The 17,383-nt window shown below is 42.8% G+C and overlaps 2 protein-coding genes across 8 annotated transcripts in view; both read left to right on the top strand.

The window, feature by feature from the left end:
* insra (insulin receptor a) overlaps positions 1-2,445 on the top strand; it is a 42,305-nt gene extending 39,860 nt beyond the window's left edge. For 3 of the 4 annotated variants that reach the window (XM_028426760.1, XM_028426758.1, XM_028426759.1), the window contains exon 21: positions 404-761. In XM_028426760.1, coding sequence (XP_028282561.1) covers positions 404-761 — 358 coding nt within the window. Of the gene's footprint in view, positions 1-403 lie in introns of all 4 variants that reach the window. The other variant, XM_028426757.1, reaches the window with a different exon arrangement.
* A 2,452-nt stretch (positions 2,446-4,897) lies between these two features.
* On the top strand, positions 4,898-17,059 carry arhgef18a (rho/rac guanine nucleotide exchange factor (GEF) 18a). Of its 4 annotated transcripts, none has more exons than XM_028426977.1 (23): positions 4,898-5,059; positions 8,223-8,291; positions 8,705-8,772; positions 9,134-9,266; positions 9,502-9,602; positions 9,810-9,950; positions 10,244-10,494; positions 11,848-11,973; positions 12,103-12,220; positions 12,304-12,555; positions 12,949-13,025; positions 13,105-13,286; positions 13,598-13,653; positions 14,021-14,200; positions 14,345-14,467; positions 14,553-14,629; positions 14,716-14,784; positions 14,869-14,916; positions 15,007-15,495; positions 15,592-15,898; positions 15,983-16,087; positions 16,283-16,434; positions 16,821-17,059. In XM_028426977.1, exons 5-23 carry the CDS (start codon positions 9,518-9,520, stop codon positions 16,851-16,853), a joined length of 2,871 nt encoding a protein of 956 aa, XP_028282778.1. In that variant the 5' UTR covers positions 4,898-5,059; positions 8,223-8,291; positions 8,705-8,772; positions 9,134-9,266; positions 9,502-9,517; the 3' UTR covers positions 16,854-17,059. The 4 variants fall into 4 exon arrangements, with proteins under 4 accessions (XP_028282778.1, XP_028282777.1, XP_028282780.1 ...); XM_028426976.1 differs by having other exon boundaries at positions 8,701-8,772; XM_028426979.1 differs by having other exon boundaries at positions 8,701-8,772; positions 16,283-17,059.
* The last annotated feature ends 324 nt before the right edge of the window (positions 17,060-17,383 follow it).

The raw sequence follows: 17,383 nt of genomic DNA, 5'->3' as shown, positions 1-17,383 counted from the left end.
CTAGGGATCATTGATGTGTTTTTACTCCTTCCACGTTCAGCCACTAGTTATCAAATGACTCCCTGAGGTCTCATAACCGAGCACAATGCAGACAGACTAAACCCGGCCTTGCATTAGTCTGACCTTCTGTATTTTGTGCTAAACACTCGGCTTCAAGCCTGAATTCAAAGCTAACAGATGTGCAGTTTATTTTTTGATAATCAGATGTTACTTTAAAACTAAAGTGTGCTCTTATGGTGGGGATGTTTTCAGCTGTGGATTAGTGAGGATGTTGTACTCAAAATACACTACAGTGCTCATGTTCATCAGTCTAATTATAGCTGTGATTCGTGTGTTTGGACGATGACAGTGATGGTTAACCACACCTAAGATTTTCTCACTCTCCCCGTTTCCTCTCACGCAGACACAACCTGATGCAGATGTGTTGGCAGTACAACCCCAAGATGCGGCCCACCTTCCAGGAGATCATCGAGATGCTGCGGGAGGACCTGCATCCTTCCTTCCAGGAGGTCTCCTTCTTCTACAGCGAGGAGAACAAGCCGCCGGAGAGCGAGGATTTCGACCTGGACATGGAAAACATGGAGAGCATCCCGCTGGACCCTTCATCGTACTCCCAGAGGGAGCACTGTCTGGACAGGGACGAGGGCTCCTCCATGGGGCTGAGGGGCAGCTACGAAGAGCACCACATCCCGTTCACACACATGAACGGGGGAAAGACCAACGGGCGAATACTGGCCCTGCCACGGTCCAGCCCCTCATAACATACTGCACACATCCCGCACACAACGCATCGACGCTATAGATTTAAATATATTTTTTATTTTTTCGTTGTCATTTTATATAGATCACAACGTGTATCACTCTCTTCAGTCGCCCCTCAGTGCATATCTCAGGACTTTATTTTTCTCTTCAGATGCCACAAACACACACTACAGGACGCCCTCGCACCGACGCCAGAAGACACTTTTTTTGTATTTAAAAGGATGAATCTTTGCGATTGTAGTTTCTAAAACTGTATATGTATATTGCCAAGTTTTGTGCTAGAATTCGGGTGGATAATGGATTCAACTGTGAAACAAACTCTTGACAAACAAGAAGGCTGCTAAACCCACTGTCCCCTCCCCTCATGCCCAGACTGTGTCGCCTCAGACTCCCATGCCATGAATTTACCAAAAGGACCCCCCCCCCCACACACACACACACACACACACACTTATAAAAAAAGTGTCCTTCTATTTTGTCTGTGGCCTATTTCAGTTGTCATGGAACTGAATCTTTGTACGCTAAACGGACGATAAACTGAAACAAGGAAAGGCTTCGGGAACTCTCTCTCTCTCTGTTGTTGGATGGTCCAGATCATCCTCGAACAAAACTCTTATCCACCGGAGAAGCTGGTTGAAGTGGCTTAACTCCTCACAATCTGCAGTATTCCAAAATGGACACAAGATAAACAGAAAACTTTTGCCGGATTGTATTTTTTTAATTTATTTACTTGTCTTTCTTTTTTCTTTTTCTTCTTTTTCTTTTTTGAGTTTTCACATTTACAGCTGAAGGATATTTAAACTGTTTTCAAAAACATATTGGAGTTCCTCAGATTGACCAATAGCTGCTTCATTGGTATATTTTAGTGGGTATAGAAGATAAAAAAAAATATATAAATATATATTATATTGATGTTTTTTTGTACATAGTTGATATGTTGTCATTCTTGAGGTTTTTCCGGTCATAGAAAAAAAAATGTTTTTACATGTTAGTCTTTAATGTTTATTTTTTCTAATCCAGAAAATCATACTAATTTGCTTTTTTTTTTTTTTTTGACTCATGATCAACCAACAGCACTTGGTCTTTTTACTATATTTACTATGCGAGGAGGAGGAGGAGGAGGAGGAGGAGTGTTTGGCGTCTTCAGCTTAAGATGTCTGCCCATCATATCAAGATCAAATAAAATAGTGCTGTAAATAATGCAGCAAGGTGCATTCATGACGAGGCTCCGGCACTGCTTTTATTACTGTCAGACAAGGGGAGGGACTTTTTTTTTTTGTCTCTGTCGCATTTCCATGTTCACAAATATTGTTTAGGTTTTATATTTTTATTTTTGTGTCATGCAAACAACATAAGCTGGTGATAGTTGGTCTTATTTAAAGTGTTTACAGCAGTTAGCTGCTGTTTTTTTAAGCTCATCATCACTGTTTGCAGTAGAGACGCATGCACAAAGGAAAGTTTAGTTTATGGAGTTTAAAGGACCAAAAAAAAGTCTCTTTTCTGAAAGACATGTTGGGAACCATATGTATGTAGGAACTGTTTTTGGTTCTTCTAAAGCAGAAAGGTAAGCTCATCCAAGGAGCCTGAGTAATATCCCAGTGGAGACGACAGTGACGTGTGACCTTAGAATCTGGTATTCAAGAAAAAAAACAAAGATTTTAATAAAAAAGCTGTGCATCAGAATATCTGTCAGCATAATTCAGGCCGATAATACGTCATCAATCACATCAGTAATCAAAGCTTTTGTCACGTGCTGTTTGTATTTGTTGTGTGTGTTGATGAGTGAATGCTGAGGGTGCTCTGCACCTCAGGCTCCAGTCCGCTGAATGAATGAATGAATGAATGAATGAATTCAGCTGATGAAGACTATGGTACAATGGCGCCACCTACTGTGTAACGATGAAAAGTGAACTGTGATAGAAGCTGCACAGCATTAGATACTAATAATGAAGTGATTAGGCAAAATCTGTTCAGTTATATAATATAAAAACTCATAATTATATTTAGTGTGGATTGTTGTGCTATCACAGTGCAGGCAGGAATCACAGTGTCCACATATCAACGTGCTGCTTCGCTGTCACTCTGTCAGCATCTCCCTGGTACTGAAGAGCAGATTCACATGTATTTATCTGACCACAGGACACAAGGGGTGATTGATAAGTTCGCGGCCTTTGGTAGAAGGCACTCTTTTTAGTCTGAAGTCAATACTTCTTCTGTTTTGGGTTATTAAAAACTGCAAAGTTAGCGCCATCTGGTGGCTGTCATCCAGATGTCTCACAGCCACTGGTGGTCACCCACAGACTGCTGCCTCTTCCTACAAGATGGAAGATGAAGTCTGGTGATGATGATGTCTTCACTCAAAATCTGGAGGTCCAAGACGCTGAGAAAAAGGATCCACATCCTCCACGTACTGGGTCACAGCCTGTGTTCTCATTTAAGGCTTTTGCAGCTTTAATCAATGAAACCAAGTCAGTAAAGTAAAACAAAATAGGATTAACTCTGATTATCATCATCATTTTAAAAAAATACTGAACATTGATTTTTATCTCAACCTCTCTTGGGTTATAATTGAGGCAGAATATGATTGGACACCAGAAGCACAGCTGGATAAAAACACAGCTTGACTCCTAAAATCTTTAAAACCTTTGACATTAATCCACTGACAACAAGAGTGAGGCAACAATACTTCATCTTTAATAAAATGGTGCACTATTCATCCTAATGCCACTGTTATTTTCCTGGCATTAAGTTGTATATGGAAAGTTATTGGTGACTTATTCTGTCAGCACTGACTATGAGCAGGTTCGTCTGCCTACCTGTCATTGGAGCAAACACGAGTTTTCTAAAGGAATAAGATGCAATTTAACCCCATGCATTTGATCAAAAGTTGTACTTCTCAAGTGCTTCTAACAATCCAGTAGGTGGCGCAAATTAGCTAAAGTCTAAAGTCAGAGAGAGGACACCTGTCCGCCTGATATAAGGCTGAAAATCAGCCCCTCAGAATGAGTAATATGGGTAAATTATACACTTTATGAACCCTTAGTCATGTTTGAATTTTGTATAGTTTGATGAGCTCCAGTGTCCACTGTACTACTTCTCAAAAGTATTCACAAAAGAACTTGAAATGATACCAAACATAATAATATAATATAATAATAACATAATAATAAAAATTCAAATGTGTCCTTAACAAGAGCCAATACTAAGACATGCACCAGTGTCAAAAATGCAGGGAGGGAGGTAACTTTAACAGCTGATAACATAATTTAGCTGTGACTTCAGCAGGGTTATCAAACCCAAATGTTGACTACAGACATGCATCTTTTCAAAAAGTCTAAGCAGCCTTTGCACTCAGCCTGAGCGGTACCGACCTGTCGCCTGGCCCATGGGCTATTTTCTTTAGTTTTTGTTTTTGTTCTTCACATTTCTGACTTTAATATCTGAATTCTGACTTTATTTGGACTTTTTTTCCATATAATTCTGACTTTAATAGATATTTTTTCTTTGAGTTCAGACTCAAATTGTGTCTTTTTCCCCTTTATTCTGACTTTTATTGTGATTCTTTCCTCAATTCTGACCTTAACGTTGATGAATAGTCTGTTTTCTGAAGGGAAAGGAAGGACAATGAACAGGTGGAGCTGACTTTTTGCCTCATGTCTGCTTTCATTTAAATCACCTGTAGGAATGTGTCGCCCTGAAGCGGCCGAGGAGGAAGAGGAGGAGGAGGAAGAGAAGGAGGAGGAGGAGCAGGAGGAGGAGGAGGAGCAGGAGGAGGAGGAAGAGAAGGAGGAAGAGGAGGAGGAGGAGGAGGAGGAGCAGGAGGAGGAGGAAGAGAAGGAGGAAGAGGAGGAGGAGGAAGAGAAGGAGGAGGAAGAGGAGGAGGAGGAGGAGCAGGAGGAGGAGGAAGAGAAGGAGGAGGAGGAAGAGGAGGAGGAGGAAGAGGAGGAGGAAGAGAAGGAGGAGGAGGAAGAGAAGGAGGAAGAGGAGGAGCAGGAGGAGCAGGAGGAGGAGGAGGAGCAGGAGGAGGAGGAAGAGAAGGAGAAGGAGGAGCAGGAGGAGGGCAGATCCAGAGGAGGCTGGGGTTTCTTTAACCACCTCCTCGTCTTCTCCATTTTCTTACTTATGTGCACTTGTTCCTCCTGAGGCATCCTCCTCTTCCTCCTCCTCTTCCTCCTCCTCCTCCTCCTCCTGTTCAGTAGCAGCTGTGAAGAGACATCATTTCCCACGTTCACCTGCTTTTAGCTGGATTTAAACAGAAACTTCTCTGTTTCATGTCGATGCTTCTCTTCAACTACGGGTAAGATGAAACTGTTTAATAGTTTTTTGTGTTGCTAACAGTCACAGGTGGCGAACCTGCACAACACCAACAGGTTAGCTAGCTAAACTAGCATACTAACTTTACGTCGCTAACATGAAAAGAGCAGTTTACAGCGGACACTTGTTAGTTTTATAACTCGACATACGCTCATAATCTATCATTTTACGTGTTAATTATTATTTATTCTGAATACGAGTAGGGATATAAATCTATACATCAGCCAGTGCCAGGCAGGTGTTACGTTACTGTGTCAGTTCAGAAGCTAAATTAGCATAAATAGCAGAAGCTAATAGTTAATAATAAAGTCACCTGCTGCTGTTTCCTGACTTTCCGCTCCACTGCACCTGTTTCTGTTGATTTAATCTGACACTTATTCCGTGGGGAAACATTTTCAAGTAACGTCTGCATTGCTCGTATTTGGAATACGCTACTTTTATTACACTTTAAACACACAACTTTAATGGTAACGTGGACCAGCTGTGTATTTTAATGAACGACGTGCACAACTTCTCCGGTATTGTTTGTTTATTTGCCGTGTTTTAGAGGAAAATGGTTCTAAATAATCACATTTTATTTCACTTTGGAGTGTCAGGTGAGTGTAAGCGGAGTGATACTTTTTTTTTTTTTACAAAACATAGAGCGCGGAGTGACACACTGCTGCAAACACCTGGCTGGGACTCACTTGTTGTTTAATGATTTGTTTGCTTTGTCTGCTACCCCTCAGTGATATATAACATCACCTCAGAAATACTTGTTTTGATTTATTTTAGCATCCCAACTCATTCTTAGTCACTTTTAAGATTAAGATTAAGAAACCTTTATTAGTCCCACAATGGGGAAATTGCATTTATGGGTCTTCTGGAAGCACGTGTGTTGTCAAAGTGCTTTTACCACATGTTGCATAGTTTAAGGGATGGTTTGCAAACTGTTTCTATTGTCCTGCAAGCCGTCGCATTAATCAATAAGTCTGCATTCGTTCATGGCTGAATCACAGTGTTATTGGGTGGTATTGCTGTGCAGACTGTTAAGATGAATTCCCACTTATACTGCATGATTATGACGTGCAGAGGTTTACCTGGAATGGCATCGCTGTCCCTTCCTGTCGAGTACACACTGACAGAAGCACATTGGCATGCATGTTACTGAGGATACAAACAGCCAGTATCTAGAGGTTAATGAGTAAACTATGTGTCAAGGCTGGTGGTCATCAAGTGCGAGTTAAATGTGTTACTGTTTTGACGAATTACTCCTACTGTGAGACAAACACTGCACAGCCTTCAGGGTTTATTAGTAATCAGAGCAACAGGGATCACTGGTCTCTGTTGTGTCTATATAACCTGGGTATGGTTTCACAGCTGTTAGCCGTCGATGTCCTGGTTGTGTTGTCACGACAGATCATCAGGAGCTCTCGCTTGTTTTAATAATCCCGGTGTTGCTATTATTAGGCCTTGACTCTTCCTGACTGAAACTTGCTGCTTCACACAAACAGCATTCATCAGCTGCCTCCTCAGCCTCTCTGGCCTCTGCAGGATACTTGGCAGACTCGCTGGTCTTGTTTTTTCTCTTGTAGGGAATGACCTGCATTTCATGCTACTCGGTTCCCTCTCCGCCCATTATGGGTGAATCATTTTGAGGTGTGGCTGCTTCTTACAACAAGCGGCTGAACCATACAACCACAATATGCATAATAACAGACCGTAAAGCTTCGAAGAAAGTTTTTAAAGAAAGTAACAGGAGCCTGGGAAAAAGTGCCTAAAATGCTAGAATGTGTTGTTTTTTTTCTTTGTGTGCTGAGAGGTTTGAATTTTAAATATAATACTTACATTTGTCAGTTAACAGCATAGGGAAGAGTAGTCTGAAAAATCATATTAGGATTTTCCTCCTTATTTTATACATACAAAAATGATGCATGCATTATGTTTGTGATACTGTACAGCACTTTATATACACAAATGAGCTTGATTAGATTTCCCATTAGGCTCCTGCAAAGGCTTCCACTAACTTCAAATAATGTTAGTCCTTCTAAAAATAAGATTTAAATGGGTTACCTGGGGTGTTTTGAAGCTCAGTGTGGAAGCTATAGCCATCACCGTTTTCCATCCCCATATTAATCCAAGAATGGCCGAAGCCCTGGAGCTTAAAGCCTTCCCTTTTTTTTATTATTGCATATTTTTAAGCCTTAATATACTTAAGTTAAATAACAAAAGCCATTTTGTACCAGGGTGTAAACGTGATTATTTATCTATATTATGGGGACCTGTTTGCTTTTATGGTTTTGCCTCATGAGGCCACTTTGAACTTGGGCATTGGCTTTGATTTCCAATCCCTTATTGTCGTTATTATAAAAACAGATTATTGACCACACACAGCCAAACTACAACTACAAATAGCCCTTTTCGCAGACACCATGTCTCTTAAATTATTATTTAAAACAAGAGGGAGTTTTTTTGTTATTTTTAATAAGTCACCTGTTGCATAATTTAGAGACTATTGAGCGTCATTGCTCAAGCATCTAATCTAGCAGCATAAAATGCATTGGGAGTTGGACTGCTTTACAACTCTGACATTTGCAGGCACAGCTTGTGATGTGCATGCTGTTTTTATGTGTTTATTTTCCTCCAAACAATTAGTGTTTGAGGTTTTTGCTCAAAAAGAGCCAGAAGCTAGCAAGCTAGGTCTGAGAGATCCTTGTGTTTGTGTTGCAGCTTTAATCAAACAGTGTTGTGTGTTTAGGTGTGTCGAGAGTGCTTCTTTTCTTCTAATACTTTGTGCAACTAAGAGAGCTTGTATACAATTAGATAGAAATAACATGCAGTTTGGGCTTATCAGCTGTTTTCCGTCATGCATTACTGATCCTCCTCTTGCCTCCCAGACTCTGCTCCTGCTGCTGAATAAGGTGGAGGTGTTTATATAAAACAATGGATCTCTTGACCTTGACCCTCGGTGCCCCATTAGTATGTGTCCACATGCACTCATGTGAGACACAGCCAGCGGCCACACTGCTAAAACTGGGACACACAAACTCAGACAGGCTGTCACCCAGACACACTCATTGTCAGCTGCTTTCTGGATTTTCCTCGTGTGTTTTTTTTGGGCTGCCTCAAAAAGATGATTTTTTTCCTTTTTGTGTCTTTTTTTCCAGTATCACTGTGGAAGACAGAACTCGGAAAGCGAGCTGAGTCACCCTGCATCCCAGACGAGGAGAGGATAGGTTTGTATTTAAGAATGAACATATGACACTTTACGATGGGAGTGAAAAGGATCTGTCAGTCATCGCTTGCACACCCTGCCCTGACAGATGTGTATCTCGGAGGAAAATGCTGACCGGATAAGGTGGCATGGTTGCATTGTTATGCCTCTGTGAAGTACAGTAGCTGTAAATGTTGTTCCATGTGGTTGTCTTGTTCCTGTGCTAGTGTGATACCATTAAGTAGCTGCCGTTACCATAGTAGCACTGTTTTCACCTTGCACAGCTTGTCAGTTATCTTTGCCTGGAAGCTGGTCTGACTTGAGCTGTGCTGTTGCAGCCAAACCAGTTCCCTCTGTAAGGGAAACGCTTAGTTTTGACACAGGCCTGTTGTTTGGATTCATTCTTCCACTCCTTTTTTTCCCTTTGGTAGCTAGCTGGTTGGTGTGAGGACCTGTGAGTCAGTGGGCAAAAGGACACTGTTTTCAGGAAACAAATAATAAAGGTATGTCTATTTTTTTGTTACTTATCTCATCACTGGTAGCATTGTCCTGGGTGACCACTGTAGGAAGTGATCTTCACATTTATTTATCCAGTTGATTTGTTTATTTTAGGGATCACAATATAACAGTCTGTAGTAGGAAAGCTTTTTTTAAATATACTGATTTTTATAAGGCCATTAGGTTCTGTTCCTCACTCTTTAAAATGCTGTAGAGGTAAATGTACTGGCTGCATAAACTCACAGTGGAGACATGACTTTTTATAGAATCTTGTAAACAGACAAACATCTTTTTATCTTCGTTCCCATGCATTCTTGTATTCAAACTCCAGATGTTACTCATTGACGGTCAGTTTCTCTCACACAGCCCTGGGGACAGTGTCTCTCCGGCCATTTCCAATGGCCTCCATGCCGGCTTCCTCAGTCCAGGCATGACTGTCATCCCCAAAAAAATCAGTCGCTCAACCTGTTTCCTCTTCTTACAGCGACACGAGTCCCAGGTTGGTCACAGTGTCTGCTTTTCCATCATGTGACCACACTAAAAACTGGCAGTGCCTTGGTGCCATTTTTCCTCTTGCATGTAACAAATTGTTTTCCAGTCAAAGCCCAGCTGCTGAAATTCAAATGTAGTCGCATAATTTTTTCATTGTATGTGATTCAGATTTTTCTAAATCATGTGAAGTCTCTTACGTTTGAATTTACCGGTGGAGTCTTGTCTCATTACATGCCACTTAGATCCGGCCCGGCGGAGATGGATGACGTTGATGGCCCGCGTTTTAGGCCCGAGGACACTGTGTCTCTGGCGTCCTCCTTGGCTGAGCCCATCAACCTAGAAGGTCAGTCAGCACTGTCAGTGTGATGAAAAGGTGCTGAAAGACTCTCATACCTTTTGTCATAATAGCCTGAAGAAGCTTTGTGGCATAAAGCTGAAAGTTTAAATTTGTTGCAGATATTTTTTGTGTGTACCTGACTGTTATTCAAGCGTTGGCACACACATGTATGTGAAATTTGTCCTACCGTGGCTGTGTGTGTGTGTCATTCAGACTCCTATTATGCTCTGCTGCGAGGTGAGCTGGAGTTCGATGCCCAGAATCTGGAGGCAGACTCCTGGAGCCTGGCTGTGGACCAGAACTACCTGAAGGTCCTAAACAAAGAGGCCATTAAAAGACAAGACGTCATGTATGGTAGGCTGACACAAGACATTAAACTGAATTTTAAGAACCTTTTAAATTAGTTTGACCCACAGGGACAGAATTTTCTCATGACCTGTTGTGAAAGATAAATATTTGCAAATGATTGAAAGGTTTAACTGCCACTAAATATGTAATGATTTTCTTTTCCTCACAGGCCCTTTTGATGGGAACACCTGATTGTATTTTCTGTACAAAAATATTTTCCAGTTTTTATTGCTGCATGATTATGTTTGAATGTGGAAAGTATTAGGTAATCACCAAGTTCATCTTTTCCAATGTCCTAGAGTTGATCCAAACAGAGATGCATCACGTCCGCACCTTGAAAATCCTCCTCCATGTCTACATGTATGAGCTGAAGCGGTCTTTTCTGATCGAGGAGGCCAGGCTGGAGCAGCTCTTCCCTGGTGTGGACAGTCTGCTCAGCCTCCACCAGGACTTCCTCAACATGCTCAAACTGCGCCAAGCACAAAGTCAGGAGGAAGGAAGCCCGAACAACTACTACATCACACAGCTGGGAGATATTCTCATCGCTCAGGTAGGAAAATCTGATCTCATCCGCTTCATGTAACTTTCAGGTATAAATGCAAAACAACTGAAGCAATAATCCAGAATTGAGGTGGAGTTTGAGAGTAACTTAGGTGGGTGGTCGACACCCAAGCAGGCCACCAGCATCCTGACTTCAGATGGTTGCCTTTGGTGCTGCATTGTTTCAAAAAACAGTTAGGGTTGCATCATGACACCCATCTTGTCAGCAGTTTACTTTCCCTGAATGCTATGCTTGAATTCCTACAACAGGCAGTGCTGTTGGCGAGCTTCACTTGTAATCTAGCCGCCACAAATGGGATTACAGCACAGATTGTTAATGTTGTGACAGGCTCAAAATGCTAGAACGGGTTTGTGGTCTTGTTGGCCGGTTAGGATAAGTTGTGTTAAATGGTTTGCTGTTGTTTTTCCTGCTTGGCAGCATCTCACATTTTGCACCCATGCTGCACACTCTGTACCTACCCTGGTCATTTTTGGTGCACATGCTGCATTTTGTTTTACCTGCTTTGTCGTTAAAGTCGCTTTTACAGCCGTATGTCAGGACGTGGTGGAGTAAAAACTATGGACAGAGCTTCTGTGACGTCACCCGTTTGTTTCTAAAGAGCCGTTTTGAGGCTCGGTGGGAGGTTCCGGGACGTGATGACCGCCGCCATGTTGGCAGCGTCACGTCCGCCAAAACTCCGAATATGGACAAAGAGGGGGAGCACGAGCGGGGTTTAGGGGGGCGGGCGATCGTGGAAGCAGGAAACTCACGTTGTGATACGTCAACTGTCAGTCACTCAAGCAGCAACGCCCATAATTATGCGTAATTTTAATTCCGAATACTATTGAAACGAGTGAGTTGTAAAAAAATTCACCCCCCGTACAATCGACACTAGAAGAGAACCTATCATCTGAGACCAGAGCGATTTTTTTTTTTTTTTTTTTTGTACCAGGCTGTAAACATGTTCTTTTCTGCTGTGAAGTCGGCCATTTTAACATGGGAGTCTATGGGAAATGACTCGCTTTTGGAGCCAGCCCCCAGCTGTTGCAGCGTGAATTACAAGTTTTGACACTTCCGCATGGGCTTCAACTTTGAGGCCCGAAGGTTGCCGCTTGTGATAAAGCAGGTAATACACCAGGCGGTTCACAGTAAGCAAATGGACATGTTGATGCTGTTACAGAATGGAACTGGTTCATTGCATTTCCTGCTGACCTCTGCACTGCTTTCTTCCCCATGTGTAAAAATGTCTGCTGTTCATTGACTTCCTATACTGTTTAAATGACTACGTGTAGTTAAATAAAGAATGTTTCAGTAAATGTGAGGCAGTCCCTGTCATTGTTAATGCCATTCCTCTTTGTGTAGTTTTCAGGTTTAAAGGGGCAACAGATGATGGAGTCCTACAGTGAGTTTTGCAGCCATCACGGTGAAGCCAACAGCTTCTACAAAGAACAGATGCAGAACAACAAGAAGCTGCAGATTCTGATTAAAGTAAGAAATCCACACGTCCTCGTGAATGTCAAAGTGATCAGGCCTGCAGTTGTGTGTTGTTGCGTAGAAGGTGCACTGGGATTGGCATCACAAACAGGTGTGTATTAAAGTGATACATTCGATCAACAGAAAATCGGCCAGCTGCCTCTGGTGCGCAGGCTGGGAGTCCCTGAATGTTTCTTGTTGGTGACTCAACGCATCACAAAATATCCCGTCCTGGTGGAGCGGATCATACAGAACACTGAAGGTGACAACTCGCCGAAACATTAAAAAAATGTCCTGGATGCACTGCTGTGTGTATACGATGAAAATATTTTCTGCGTTTTACAGCCGACACAGAAGAGCACAGGTCCCTGGTTGAAGGTTTGGGGTTGATCAAAAACACCATCTCCCAGGTGAACACTCAGGTCTCTGTCTACGAGAAAGTTGCTCGTCTGCGAGAGATCAGCCTGCGTCTGGAGCCGAAATGCGGCCGGATGAAGGATGGCGGGATGTTTCAGAGAGAGGATCTTCTGAACGAAGAAAAACGGACGCTGCTGCATGAAGGCAACGTCACATGGAAGTCCCCCGGTAGACAAAAAGGTCTGTGACGAGGTGTTTTTTCCAGACTGATGGTTAAATGAGCAGCAGGATTATCCACTTTGTCACATCACTGCCAGAGAAAAAAATCTTCAAACAGCTTTTTGTTTGTCCGCCCTGGTGTGAAGACTCTCCCTTCAGCATATCCGAGGATTCGTGTCATTATGCACCTTTTATTTGCTTAAAGCTGCAGTAATGACTCATTCAAATGGTGACGCATTTCATTTTGATAAAACTGAGGAACGATGGTTCCTGTCTGTTTTCACAAATTGTTTTTTGAAAAACAAAAGACTCAGAGAACCAGTATAAAAACCAAATTTTGAATCGCAGTGTCACATGTGACTGAAATCAGAGGCCTTGTGTTGTTTTTGCTGATGCTTTAATCTGACTCTGCAGACATTTACGCCGTGTTGCTGTCAGACGTGCTTCTCCTCTTGCAAGAGAAAGATCAGAAGCTGGTTTTTGCTGCTCTGGTGAGTTCCGCTGCAACATTGCTTTGTGTTGGTAACAAAATGTGACCTTTTAAGGGAGACATTAACGCGTCCTCTACAGGAAAACAAACCACCTGTGATCTCCCTTCGAGAATTGATAGTCAGGGAAGTGGCCCATGAAGACAAAGCCATGTACCTGATCTGCACAAGCACCTCCAGTGTGCCGGAAATGTATGAGATCCACACAGGCTCCAAGGAGGAGCGCGCCACATGGACACAACTCATCCGAGAAGCCGCGGACTGGTGAGCTCAGCGCTTCGATAAAGAAGTGTTAATGTTGGTTGCAAATGCATTTGATAATAGAAGTGAATCTTGAAGAATAAAAAGTGACAGCTGCACACTCAGCACATATAGGGGGTACATATAGATGTCCCTTTCCCACTGGAATACTCAGTGGCAACACAAGCAGCAACATGAATAGCTTCAGTGACAGAAAGATGAAAACGGCATATATGACATCATGAGGTTGAATTAAAAAAAGAAAAAAAGAGATCTTTGTTTTGGGATGTAGAAGATTTACGTGGTCTTAAAATGTTGTCTTTTAATTTTACAAGTCATCGAGTGGAGGAGCTGTACAGCAACCAGATTAAAAGGCTGCAACAATTTGAAGGTAGGAGTCGAGATTAAGTCTAGTAAGTGTTTGATTATGGGAGATTGGTGGAAAACATCTTACACTAAAATACATCCAGGCACTTTCATGTTTTCTCTTTTTTCCATCTATAATATTTACAGTATAAAAGAATGGTCTTGAGGATTTGATTGATGAGAATTTAGGACAAATGTATAGAATAGAATAGAAAATACTTTATTCATCCCAAGCTGGGAAATTTCACTATAGCAGCAGCAAAATACAGACACTCAAGCAAACTAAAAATGTACCTCTGACGGTAACAGTATGAACATTATTTACAGCATAATCAAACACAGAGGTGTTACAGTCTTATGGCATGAAGTCACATGTTACATTTTCTCTGTAGATAATCTGAAGCTGAGGGATGAGCAGATAAGGCACATGCTGTGGGAGAAGCAGCAGATTTTTGCTGCTCTCTATGAGGAGGTGACGGAGCAGGAAGCTCCCCACAAAGGGCTGCTGCTCCGAGGAGACATGACCGACCTCCAGCAGGGGGAGACACTGCTTAACGGAGCCATCAATGAAGGTGAGGCATTAGTTTCTGTGTTGAAGAGTCGCTTAGTTTTACTTTTACATTTTGTCACGATGAGGAAGTTCTTTTAGTTTTGAGCACAGATTTTATCTTCTGTCAAGGATGTTAAAGAATCGTCTTTTTTGTTTTTGACTGAAGTGGAAATCCTGCAGAACCTGTTCTTCCTGAGGATGAGGAATCTAAATCCCAGTGAGTTGCAGGAGGGGCCGCTCAGGAGGTCCAGCACCTGCAATGACAACAGTGTGGGCAGCATCATGAAAAGTAAGTGACGTTTTCTACATAATGTGTCTCACATTTTGAGTTGAATGAATAAACTCCGGACAGACATTGACAAAACTGTGCTCAGATGGAGATGCAGTCGACCAGCCTGATGGCAGCGACCAACAGCAGGAAAGGTTTTACACTGAAGGCCCTGAAGAGTCTGTGAGTGAGGCAGCTGTAACGGATTTAAACCTGACATCTATCCGGTGACTAAACGTTTAGATTCTTTTGTGCTTTTTAACTTTCAGGCTGATGATACTGACTGCCTCCCAGTGCCAAACTCCAGTACATCCTCCAGCCATCTCACTGAGCCAGAAGTAATGCTTCTCTCTTCCTCTGTCAATCAAGCAGATTGCTTAAATACTAATCCATGATAACAGCTGCTTGTGTTTCTCCTTTAGGTGTGTGACAGATTGATAATGCTCGCACAGAGGCTCTACAGCTTACAGGTAAGACTGCAGATCTGAGAAGAGAGATATGTGATTTTAAAAAGCAGTATTGCTGATAAAAGTTTTTTTTTTTTTTTTTTTTATATACAGGCAATCGTCACCCAGCAGGACACCCAGATTGAGCTGCAGCACGCCCTCAAGTCTAAGAGCAGTCATCACGCACGCCACTACAGCAGCGTGCTACTCGAGCAGGAGAAGCAGCGCAACTTGGAGAAGCAGAAGGAGGAGATCGCCAACGTGCACAAGCTGCAGGCTCAGCACCGAGAGGAGCAGCAGCGCTGGGAGAAGGAGAGGGAGCGGCAGAGGATTCAAATCGAAGCTCTGGAGGCTCAGGTGCAACAGAGGGAGGAGGAGTGCAGGAAGTGGGAGGAGAAGCTGAATGAGGAGAAGGCCGAGTTGGAGAGGCAGAAAGAAGACTACCAGCAGCGCCTGGAGAGGCTGAGGGAGACCACGAAGTCTGTGGAGAAGAAGAGGGAGCAAATTGAACAGGAGAGGGAGCGTTTGGAGAAGGTGCAAGAAAGGTTGAAGCTGAGGTACAACCAGAATCCAGGACACTCCAACTATGATGATCCTGCACAAGTGAGGAGTCCGATTCATTCAATATCACTGACGTTATTGTGCGTCGATTCATCAGAATGAAACTATTATTGACATCCCTTAAATCTCTCTCCACAGTCCTGGAGTCTCCAGAGTTACCCATCGTTCAGGGGAAGCACTGTGAACGGAGGGGCTAATCTGACTTTATCTCCACATGCTGCCTCTGAACCCCTTGAAATTCCTCCAAAGGTCCCACCGCGTAAGGAGAGCATCAGCCCTCAACCAGCCAAACCTGAGATGCCCGTGCACCTGATCAGCACCACCAACCAGGTGCACAAACCCGCAGCTGTGCAGCAGCAGATCCCCACCAAGCTGGCCAGTCTGTCCAAAGGAAAGGAGAAGGGCGTCAAGGCAAAGGGGTCGCATCAGAGGACACAGAGCGCAGGTCAGAGCAGGGCTTTGTACCTCAGCTTACAGGTGTAATGTACTGTACACCTGTTATCAATAAGAACATCCTGTTTGCATCCAGCCTCTATAGATGTGAACCAGGTGCTGCCGATCCGAGTGACGGGGAAAGAAGGAGGCAGTCTGAGAGCCAAAAGGAACGCCAGTCCACAAAGGATACTACATTCAGGTACAAACGACAAAACCCCCACACACACAGTTTGACGAGTTAATTGTAAAAATGTTAATGGATGAGCAGCACTCTTTTGAATCACAACAGTGAGGGAGTTTGTTGCTCTCAGTATAGTGTACCAGTGTCACTGTCAGGAAATATTTAACATGAACTTAATACATGTATAATTTAGAGTCCTCCCCCTCTCTACAGAAACCTTCAGAGCACCAGGACCTGCCCACAACATAAAAACATCTCAGTCCTTCAGCACAAACAAGTGGAGCAGCGAGGATCCTCCTCCACCAGCACCTCCTCCTTTCCCCAAAGAGGTTCTCGAGAAGGGAAAAGAAAAGGGAAGAGAGAAGGTAATATTCCTTTAAAAGAGACACAGACTCGCACACATGGAAACACTGATGGAGCGGTGAAAAGACGTTAAGCACGACTCCACCAAGGTCGTGTGTGTCCAGTGTAAAAAGGACTTTTACGGCTGATGTTTGATAAACATGCACATTTGTGGTCAAGATTATGTAAAAAAAAAAAAGCTGAAATCCTGACTTACTTGTACTTTAGAAAGAGACTATTTTAAAGGATTTTATGGCCAAAGACTTTTTTGACTTTTTGTTTTTAAATCTTAAAATCAGAGTAGGATGTCTGTACCCATTTAGCACTACACACAAGCTTTATGATATAATGAATGACAAACATGTTTACATCTGCTTAAATATGAAGTACCAAGCACATTGTGTTTCAGAGTGGACCTGTTCCTCGGTATGTGTACAGATGACTGAGGTTTGAGGAAGAAACCTGTTTCCTGACTATAAATGTGGAAGCTGCTGAATGTTCACAGCTGCTGAACACACAACAAAATCATGGCTGACATTTTCTGTTCATGTTCCTGAATCATGAAACATTTAACGTAGAAACATGCCGACCTCTGTGTTCCATGAAAAATATCCAACAGCTCATGGAATAAAAAGGTGATTGATTTGAGTTTTTCTATGTTCTGTGGATTGATGTCAATTTCATTGTGGCTGACTGAAGCAAAGAAAAGTCGTACAGGTTAAATAATAGTCTGTAAAGAGCAGGCTGTTATTCTGCTGTGACTTCATTTCCATTTCCACTCATAACAGTGTGTTAGCTGATCAGACAAGTCAGTAAATCGAATTCCACTTCTGAGCCACTGCGCTGAGGCGACAAGAGATTCTTTGTCAAGCGGCTGCTCAGCTCTGGAGAGTCGGAGCAGCACAGCGATGTTTCACAGCTGGAAGGCCACGATGAAAAGACGTATTCAGACTCCACTGCAGGGCTTCTAAG

This window comes from Parambassis ranga, chromosome 17 (assembly GCF_900634625.1).
Source record: "Parambassis ranga chromosome 17, fParRan2.1, whole genome shotgun sequence".
Classification (NCBI taxonomy): domain Eukaryota; kingdom Metazoa; phylum Chordata; class Actinopteri; family Ambassidae; genus Parambassis; species Parambassis ranga.
Note: the sequence above shows the minus strand (reverse complement) of the source record. Positions and strands in the feature narration are given on the sequence as shown.

Coding starts and splice junctions, on each gene's coding strand:
- arhgef18a (XM_028426977.1), top strand. CDS start 9,518: ATGGATGACGTTGATGGCCCGCGTTTTAGGCCCGAGGACACTGTGTCT. Junction 13,654..14,020: donor AAGGCTGCAACAATTTGAAG/GTAGGAGTCGAG, acceptor TTTTCTCTGTAG/ATAATCTGAAGCTGAGGGAT. Junction 14,785..14,868: donor GCCATCTCACTGAGCCAGAA/GTAATGCTTCTC, acceptor TTTCTCCTTTAG/GTGTGTGACAGATTGATAAT.